The sequence below is a fragment of the Zootermopsis nevadensis genome, unplaced genomic scaffold (genome assembly GCF_977971745.1).
Source record: "Zootermopsis nevadensis isolate Lab colony 2312 unplaced genomic scaffold, Znev_1.0 Znev_ptg000030l, whole genome shotgun sequence".
Classification (NCBI taxonomy): Eukaryota; Metazoa; Arthropoda; class Insecta; order Blattodea; family Termopsidae; genus Zootermopsis; species Zootermopsis nevadensis.
Genome location: NW_028259162.1, coordinates 4,870,325 through 4,879,872, shown reverse-complemented (window position 1 = coordinate 4,879,872; position 9,548 = coordinate 4,870,325). Strand labels below are relative to the sequence as shown.

Below are 9,548 nucleotides of genomic sequence, written 5' to 3'. Positions count from 1 at the left end.
TACTAATGGAGAACTTTGAAAAATTTAAAGCCAAAGGGTTATCAAATATAACATTGAATTCCTACGTCATTACTAAGTTGAAGCACATAAACTCTCAAATACCAAAACATGTTTCATACAAGAACCTGTTAATATGCATAGGTCTCCATACCAAAGCCACACCACCAACTGCAATAATGTCAGATACCATGAAAAATAAAAATGTACACTGTGGAGGAACCTCCTGTCTTCTAAACACTAATAATGTATGTTCCTATACATGGTGCTAGACCCACAATGCAATGAGCTGACCTAAAATCGGGCAATTACTTAATGACGGAATCCAAAACTGTATTTAGGCCTTCATATAAAGTGGTAATCATTATCGTTCAAGAAAATCATTTTTCTTTAAATTTTACTTGTAATAAGGGCACTGCCAAATGCAATCAAAATCCATTTCTCCAGAAGTAATAAATTATTATAATTGGACAGACACACAGACATGCCAAACATGTATCACACATAGCTGAGAAATGCATTAAAATAACATTCAATGTAGCATCAATTTGTAGAAATTATTCCTCAATTTTCTATGTGCTATATTTTGAGTTTTATCACATTCCATCAGTTCATTCATATAATACAACTGTGCCTTCTTTAAGTTTTATAAATGTATAATTATTTATGCTCATTCACTTCTCCAAGGCTCTACTACACACAGTTTCTTGCACTCACACAAAGTTACGAAAAAAGTATTTCCAGTTTATCACGAGTTAGAATAACTGACTATGAAAGTTTAAAACTTTAAATGAGATAGGGCTGAATATTTAAATATTAAGACAAGCTTCAACTTCACAGGGTTAATGCTGGCAGCTGGTCTCAGCTTTTTTAAACAGTTGTCAAATCCAGAAGTAACTTCTACAAGACAGAGAGACCTTCTTGAGTGGCAGATAGTTATTCAGATGGTCAAGCAATTCTCTGCCTTTCATGGATCCTAATGGTCCATTATCATGTCATCAAGAGCCTGCCATTTGACCCTGTCCTGAGCCAGATGAATCCAGTCCACACCTTCACATTCTCCTTTTTTAAGATCCTTCTTAATATTACTGTTACACCTTCTTCCCCTTCTGCTATTCTCTTACATTTCTACAATATAAAATTATAAATCTGTGACTTTTACAGGTAATTACAACAAACCAAGATGAAAAATGCATAATAAGAAACTAAATACAGGAAACTCTCTATTTAACAGACAAATAGGAGGGAAGGGGAGTCTGGCAATGCTTACGGTCCATTAAATTTCACAGCTGTTTTTACAATACCAGTAATGTATCCTTAAAACATAATTTCTATTAAGAATACCATTAAACAGATTACTAATATGAACTGGATACCTACAATGAAACAAAGTTCAGTAAAACACTAGAGAGTAAAGAGATAATTAAGTGCTTAAAAAAATCCAGTCAATGACAGACATATTCAGTTTTAACTGACTCTGTCTGTTAAAATTGCATTAGTGAACATTTTTGGTTTTAATGGAGTCTGCCAATGCCTCACATCCATATACAGTCTGTCAATACTAGACAGTGCCCACTAAATCTGATATCTGTTAAATGGAGGGTTTACAGTACTTCTTTATTAAAAGAATGGAGTATCAGCCAAATTGTTTTTAATATCATATTATTGAAGGGGAGCAGTACAAATCCTTCCCAATTGCAAATTAGAACATTTGCATATCTCTTTATAGTTTGGATTATTCACAGCAAAACTGCATGAACATCAAAACACTGTATCCCTTTGACTGTTGGCAAGAATTAGTTTCCTAACCTGCAAGAGCTTAGTAAACAATTTTGATAAAATTTATTTCTCTGACTTGTCAACAAGGATTAATGTTTTTATTTTTTGTAACTGGAGATATGACAAGTGAACATGAAAATCAGTCCCCTGCATCACTTAAAGACAACAGTGTCCAGCATGGCTCCCAAGCACTGCACGATATTGGTCGTCATCAGAATATCAACCTTCTCTTCTAGATGCCTCTTTGGATCCTGCTTACCAACATTCTTTATTGCCAACTGTTCAGGTGTCATCTTTTCCTCATCTTCAAGAGCCTGTAAGAAAAATACATTATTTATCAACAAATAATAAAAACACATTCACAAGTATGACAAGAATGGACAGTACCATATTTTCCAAATGAGAATTTTACTACATTCTATATTTCATTGCCCTTAATAATTTGCTGATGAATGAAATCTACTGTTTAAAAGCTAAAATGCATGACAGATATCATGTCACAGAATCAGCACCTATTTTTTTATTTCATTATTAACCATAATGAAAAAAATATTTAAAATACAGACTAGAACTTAATGATATTACATTTTATGTTGTATGTCAGTCTTTTATGCAATAATGCTTTTCTGAGGAAACTGATAATATGTGATATGAGCTATGTATATTGGTTTGATAAAAATATAAATTAAATTTGTATGACAAGTTTTAGTGTAGGGAGACAATATTAAATGTAATCAAAATCTATTCAATACTTTCATAGAAGGAATATAAGGACGGATACAAACTCCCGTATATGCTACACCTTGCAGTAAGAATACATGAGAAATCTAAATATTCCCATCACCATACCATCTAATCTGTGAGAAAAGAAGTGTCACAATTTATTAAAATTTGTCAGAAATGAGGAAACTTTTCAATGTGTTGGCTGTGGACTACACTTGAAATAAGAAAACTAACCAGGGATTGCAGAATCATGGTTTAGGGATGCAATTTTTCCTGGCATAGGTTGTGTAGCATCCAATGTTAGGGTAAATTGTGAATTGGAAAGAATATCTAAGGAGGCGAGCATGGCTTATTCTAAGGCACTACACCACCATTTGCCTGGTAGGACTAAGGAAAACCATGGATAACCTCAGTCAGGAAAGCCAGTCTCTGGACCAATACTAAAAGATCATAGTTACTCATCTTTAATTAAAGACAGAAAGTTACCTTGTTGTAATTTCGTGCCAGATCCAGCATATCACTAACTGTTGTCTCATTAAGTTTGCAGTGTTCTGAATAATCTGCCAGCATTAACCCATCCATCCATGACTTTTTATGGAGATTCAACAACATCTTCTGCTCCAACTCATTCTTACGGTAGTTGATACTAATTGAGTAGTAATGTCTATTAAGACCATGAATCAGAGCCTGAAAAACCTCATGCTACTTACTTTCAAAACTGACAACAATGAAACATTAAGTTTAACAAACTAGCACAAATATATAAAACAATGAAATCATGAATGTTATTTAAATTGTATTTTACAAATTCTGCTCAGCCTCCCTTTATTATTTGCACATGTAATCCTGGTTTTAATTTCTTAATCCAGTATCACAGTATATGATTTTGTATTATCAAAATATCTATATAAAATTAATTCAATGACATACAAATAAATGCCTTAATATTTTAAAAAACATATAGGTATACATCTCTTGTGCTTTCCATCTGCTGATGTTGCACATTTATCAGAGTATGACAAGTTAACACTAAAGCAAATAAATTTCATACATAAAGTTCATCATAATTAATAAATGTCATTACAAGTGTATAATAAGGGGAGGGAGAAGCAAAATATGATGATAATTTTCAATCACACAAAATGCTGTAACATCACATATTTTTATTTTCAAATTCTCTCTGTCTGTTCATAAGGTCATCGCATGTTTAGAGCTGTGTCCACAGTTCTACAGATAACAGTATAACAATATAATTATTTTCTTCTCAATGTATCTGAACATTCCCAATGTTATTCCAATGAGAGAAAAGGGCAAGCTTCAGGCTCAGATGAAAGAAATGCTGCATCCAAAAATGTTACCTGAACTGAAGGCTTCTGCAGATGACCAAGATTTGATGTTGTTTGTCGCGGCTCCTGACCTAACACCATCATGTTGGGGTTTATCAGTCGGAATGCATCAATTACAACTTTACCTATGTCAAAGAAGACAAAATTTATAAGCTTGATTTATAACACACTTCTGATTAAAATATTTTCCTATAGCGTGTTTTTAAATCTCTAGAAGAAAATTCCACATGTATAAAAATAACTTGTTTCAAGATACCTACTGAATGATTTGCTTAACTAACTACATAAAGCAGAATTTTTCTTGAGAAAATTTTGGCCACTACCTAATCAAGGAATTCTCTGCCTTTATGGAACTGAAAGGTTATTATAATATTCAAAAGTGCCTGCCACTGGATGCTATCCTAAGCCAAATAAATCCAATTCACATCCCATTTCTTCAAGATACACTTCAGTATTACTCTCCCATCTACACCAATGTTTGTTCCCTTCAGATTTTACAACCTAAATTTTATATGCATTTCTCAGTGTCCATTTACAAAACTTTTGTTATATGGGAATAAAGATACTAGTAGGCCTATAGTACAAGAATCCTATTCTTACATGACAAAGGTTACAGCAACACCATAATGTAATGTCAGAGTTGTTCAGCAGAGAGTAATACTGCTAAAATGACATTCTGCAATTTTATTGTGCATTAGATTATTTTATTTTCAAGTACATATTGTTAATAAATCATTCAGTACGTTTCTTTTAGTAAGAACGTTCCTTACCATTACAAGCTTGGGCAATCCATAAGCTACTGGAAAAATTACTGCATCTGTAGAACAATGTACTTCCAGCTGCTTGTCCAGAACTTTTATGAGAATATCTCTACTACTTATATATCTCACAAACCTTTAACACTCTGAATGGGATCAACTACTACAGCAACAGCCCGTTCTGACAGAGCTTCAAAACTTTGCTGTGTGTTGATATCTACACCAGACAACCAACAACCAAACCCTGGATGCGAATGGTACCATCCAACAACCATCTCAGGACGTCCTGTTTGCTTCAGCATGTCCAACATTTTTGCTTGGAATACTGGATCCACTGCTTCTACACTGACACCCTTAAAAAATAAAGTTATTCATACTGTACATTAATTTGTCAATTCTTTTTCAGTCCTGCACATACATATACATATTTCCTATAGTGTGCTGCCAGTATATTAACAAGGGGCTTGAACCAGCAAGCAACCCTTGACACTATTTGTGCATCAAGTACATTAATAACTCATACATGTGGTATAAGACAACTTTCAGCTTGCTCAGTATGGTGTTATAAGGCCCCTTTCACAATTAGCATTTGTAAGTAGCGGCAAGCAAGATGCATCAATATTTTTATATTGGTGTACCATAAGTATCATTCAATATTTTCTATCTAAATAACAAACAGCTCAGATAATTAGCCAAAAATTAACATGGGGCTGATGTAAGGCCTCTGCAACACAAGCCTGCTTATTTCTATCCATCATACTGGGATACTGGATACTGGGAACAACCCGTTCTTCAAGTGGCTGAGCACTGCAGGTCCCAACTTTTCATTGGCTTGATCTATAGACTTTTGGTAGGACTCCTTGGACAAGGAATCGACCCATCGCAAGGCCTCTACCTGTACACAGGACAGCACAACACAGAAAAACGCGGACAAACATCCATGGCTTAAGTGGGATTCGAACCCACAGTCCCAGCGACCAAGTGGCACAAGGCCCACGCCTCAAACTGCGCGGCCACTGCGGACCCCATCCATCATACTATTCTTGTTAAATGTATTAAGGTATGCCCATACATATACAATGCCTCAAAAAATGAAAGGCAAAAATCAACGATAGTATATAACTGAGGTGTCCTTTTTACTGTTGGCAATGCTCAGACAAAAACACTCTTCACTGTTACCATACGAAATAATAAAATAATTTATCAACAGATAATTTCTGAACAACTTACAAAGTATATACATTCACATATAAACATACAGCGCATTTTTTAACACTGACATATTAGGGAAAACAGTACTCACAGTTCCAGTCTGTGGCATAGCAAAAACATCGATGACTCTGACCGTATAATCATCAACAAATTCTCCCAACATAAGACCCATAACTTCCATTGGTACACCGGCACGGCCATGTTTTAACATCTTCAGCAGAGCAAGGGAAGAAATGTACACTTGCTCAGCAGTGTCTACAACAGGTGCATCTGATGGTGGAGGTGCCTGACTCAAACCTGGCATGCCACCACCTAACCTCAACAAGCGGTCCATTGCCTGTTACCCGCCGAGATAAATAATCCTGCAGAAAAAAAGATGAATTCAAAATATCACTTCCCTTTTCAAAACACTACATACAGTATAGTTTTACACTCGGTATTCTATTAAAAAGTGTCAATTATGCTAACACAGGAGCAGACATAACAGTAACGTCTCATTCCCCAACATCCAAAGTTAGTACGTATAATTCAAAACAATTATTTATTCTTCCTTACTCAAATTTATATACACAACTTAAATGATATAAAACTACACATTTACAATAAAAATATATTATTTTCGTCTGACGAAAGATGATACATACAACAACAAAGACACTCGAAACCTCAAAACTGCAGGGTCACGTCCGCACAGTATGCAGCTCTGATTATAAAATATAAACCCAGCTACTAAGAAAAACCCGCAATTCTGGGTTCAAAATGTCTACACCACAAAGGCAATGTAATCATACTCCTTATACTATCCAATGTTGGTATGAAGTGTATGTGTGTTGGTAAACTGTGAGCCGTGAAGTATAGCGATAAATTGACGTTATCTATGGTCTGAAGCGTCTGCTTGAACTGATATGGCGGTTTTAGGGAAGAAATTTGGAGGGGGACCGCATGGATTAGGTGATTTTGCATACCTGTCATATCACTCATGACAACAGAATCTTTTAAACTGGTCTTATTTCCATTCGATTATGGCGTGTGGAATTATTTTGGGGGGGAACTCAACGGACAGCAAAAATGTATTCCATATTCAAAGGAAAACTATTGGAATAATGGCAGACAGTAAAAGGAGAGACTAATGAAGGGAATTGTTAAATGTAATATTCTTCCACTAGCCAGCGTTTTTGTGCTCATTATTATCACTTGTAGTGTACAACTTGTAAAAATTTCAAGCAAGCTCAGATGTACACAATATAAGTACAAGGTATAGATATAACCTACATATGCCAAACACGGATCAAAATTTTTCAAGTCTACCATCAAGTCTCACAAGTCTTGTAAATAAAAAGGCACAATTTAATGTAGCATTAAAAATATAGTTAATTACACACTCCTTTTACTCTGTCAATGAATTTCTATTATTTGCAAATAAGTGATAATTTATCTTCTGTATGTAATGGGTAGATTTATTTGTAACTTATTGCTTTAGGTGAATCCTTTATTTGTATTATGTGAAATTTAAATAATAGTATGAATTGTACTATATAATATGTATTGTATTATAATTATGACTTTTCCACATCTATTGTCATTGACTATTTTATGGTGCCATGAAATGTAATGTATGTATGTACAATTCATTAAATATAAAGAAAGGCCCTACTACACTGGAATTAAACTACTCAGTAATCTCTCCCGACTATAAGCCTGAATCACGATATAAAACAGTTAAAGCCAGCATTAAAGGAGTACATCCTATCTCAACCCTACTCCATAGAATCTTCTTCAACCAAAAACTTTCATTTATTATAAATATGTGTATTTAGTAGTGGTTATGCTTTCTTTTGTAATCATTTTTGCAGTACTACATACACCCTTGTCTTGGACCTATTATATACAGAATGTAAATAATCTCTATTCTATTCCTGATACTAGCCATTAGGACTATATGTTATTACATACCTGGTGCTAACTGTAATAATTGGAGAACTCAGTAGATGAAACACACATTTACATTTTATTTATCAAACTTTGGGTATTTTATATATCATTATTGGTGAAAAGCAGTGTCTTATGAATGTCTTCCTACCTCCATCACTGCAGAGTAAAATAAATTTTAATGGGGCAGTTATATAATTGCATGAGTAAGTTACAGAAGATCTAAGAAAATTAATAAATAAAATATACCAGATCCTTGAACATTCTTTTTAATCTTTGTTAAACAATTGCATCAAGATTCCAATTACTCACCTGTAGTATCAATGAAAATCAGTGGGGGGATTAGTATATATACCAACTATGTTACTTATGTTTACAGGCCTTTTATCATAGTCATGCTAACAATATTAAGAACTGAGGTCTTCAAATTGTGAGCAAAGGTAATTCCACCCTATGTTTAGTTGCTCACTGGTGGTGTTATTAACAGTCATTATGTGACAAGGATTTAACTGTAGTTAGATCTGCTGTAATATGGGACTATTACAGCAGTTTCACTTCATTATCATCTTACATGATGGCCATAGGTAGTTAATGTACTTTTAAATAAAATATTATATATGTTTTCAGGTGATCCACTGGATAGGTCATTACGGAATGTAGAGGTTGAGGTTCTGATTCCAAAGAAGATGCGAGAGAAAGCCAAAGATGACAAATGTGCTGAGGAGGTAAAAGGTAATTTTTACCAATCACTTCTTATTGTCAGGAATTTTGCATAATTTGTACATTGCTGTACTGATTTATGCTGTTTTGATGTCCAATTTACAAGAAGAATGTATAGGTTTTCATGTTAACACACTTTAATGATTGTGTTTGTACTGTGTTTCCTTGTGTACTGAGAGTGAGCTATTCTTGTTAACCCTTAAATTTGCTGTAATAAATAAATGCATGATACATACAGTATACTGATATGTATTCAGTATTTTCTTGTATATTTTCTAAGTCATACTATTTCTTGCCTGTAATGGGAAATTAATTTTCATTTAAGGAACTTTATAGCCATTGATGAACATTGATTTACATGTCAAATATCAATCTATTTGCATAGAGAGTTGTTGAGGTACGTAACAAATGAAATGTTAATGATATCTGTTTCACCTCAGCTTTCAATGAATGCTGCAAGAGTTCCAGCATATTTATGGTTGTTACATGTCGAAAGGAAAACACAGCTCTTAAGAACTGCCTAATTCGCTGGTACCAAGATGAAAAATTCAAGAATAGTTGTAAAGAAGAATATCTGGATGAACGTAGTGAGTTCAGAAGAACTGGTATTCCTAAGAAAGGTCATGACAAGTAAAAACATGTGTGGACAAGTTGGATAAATGTATACACCTCAAGTTGTAACAAAACTTGTAAATGTAACAAAATTTTCCCTGCTATTCTTCATGTTCGTAGTTCTTGCAAAAATAAACGTTATTATATCTAACCTTACAAGGCTGGGTGTGAAAAGTATGGATTTGTACAGGGTGACAACAAATGGATGCAAAACATTATTTTGGACATTCGCCTACCACAAAATTGCCTCAGTCATAGTAATTGATAATTTAACTACAGACTGATTATCCAAGGGTATGTAAAAGATGAAACATGCCTTGTAGCAGGTTGCAGTTCATGAAGCTGGGTCTGTATATCACAGTGCCACCTGTCTCTGCTAGTTCTCTACCTATTGTGGTCCAGAGCAGAGTTGACTATTTCCCTTAATGTGATGCAAATTCAAGACAAACTTCCTTGTAAGTCAAGCATTACT

General features: G+C 34.2%; 2 protein-coding genes across 4 annotated transcripts; one reads left to right on the top strand and one right to left on the bottom strand.

Moving 5' to 3' along the window:
• Window positions 1-1,631: 1,631 nt before the first annotated feature.
• On the bottom strand, window positions 1,632-6,604 carry Rpn11 (regulatory particle non-ATPase 11). 3 transcript variants are annotated; one of them, XM_022065061.2, is made up of 6 exons: window positions 6,460-6,604; window positions 5,907-6,177; window positions 4,740-4,956; window positions 3,858-3,970; window positions 2,986-3,186; window positions 1,632-2,090 (listed from the first exon to the last, which is right to left on the bottom strand). In XM_022065061.2, exons 2-6 carry the CDS (start codon window positions 6,147-6,149, stop codon window positions 1,929-1,931), a joined length of 936 nt encoding a protein of 311 aa, XP_021920753.1. In that variant the 5' UTR covers window positions 6,150-6,177; window positions 6,460-6,604; the 3' UTR covers window positions 1,632-1,928. The 3 variants fall into 3 exon arrangements, with proteins under 3 accessions (XP_021920753.1, XP_021920773.1, XP_021920763.1); XM_022065081.2 differs by lacking the exon at window positions 6,460-6,604 and adding an exon at window positions 6,371-6,432; XM_022065071.2 differs by lacking the exon at window positions 6,460-6,604 and adding an exon at window positions 6,284-6,301.
• A 30-nt stretch (window positions 6,605-6,634) lies between these two features.
• Window positions 6,635-9,235, top strand: LOC110830405 (COX assembly mitochondrial protein homolog). Its single transcript, XM_022065296.2, has 3 exons — window positions 6,635-6,766; window positions 8,372-8,476; window positions 8,905-9,235. The coding sequence occupies exons 1-3, from the start codon at window positions 6,721-6,723 to the stop codon at window positions 9,096-9,098; spliced, it is 345 nt and encodes a 114-aa protein (XP_021920988.1). The 5' UTR covers window positions 6,635-6,720; the 3' UTR covers window positions 9,099-9,235.
• The last annotated feature ends 313 nt before the right edge of the window (window positions 9,236-9,548 follow it).

Excerpts from the sequence above, each read along its gene's own strand:
- Rpn11 (XM_022065061.2), bottom strand. The coding sequence starts at position 6,149 with ATGGACCGCTTGTTGAGGTTAGGTGGTGGCATGCCAGGTTTGAGTCAG. Across the intron at positions 4,957-5,906 it reads CTATGCCACAGACTGGAACT|GGTGTCAGTGTAGAAGCAGT; the intron begins GTGAGTACTGTT and ends TTATTTTTTAAG. Across the intron at positions 2,091-2,985 it reads TGGCACGAAATTACAACAAG|GCTCTTGAAGATGAGGAAAA; the intron begins GTAACTTTCTGT and ends TTTTTCTTACAG.
- LOC110830405 (XM_022065296.2), top strand. The coding sequence starts at position 6,721 with ATGGCGGTTTTAGGGAAGAAATTTGGAGGGGGACCGCATGGATTAG. Across the intron at positions 6,767-8,371 it reads AGGGGGACCGCATGGATTAG|GTGATCCACTGGATAGGTCA; the intron begins GTGATTTTGCAT and ends ATATGTTTTCAG. Across the intron at positions 8,477-8,904 it reads ATGTGCTGAGGAGGTAAAAG|CTTTCAATGAATGCTGCAAG; the intron begins GTAATTTTTACC and ends GTTTCACCTCAG.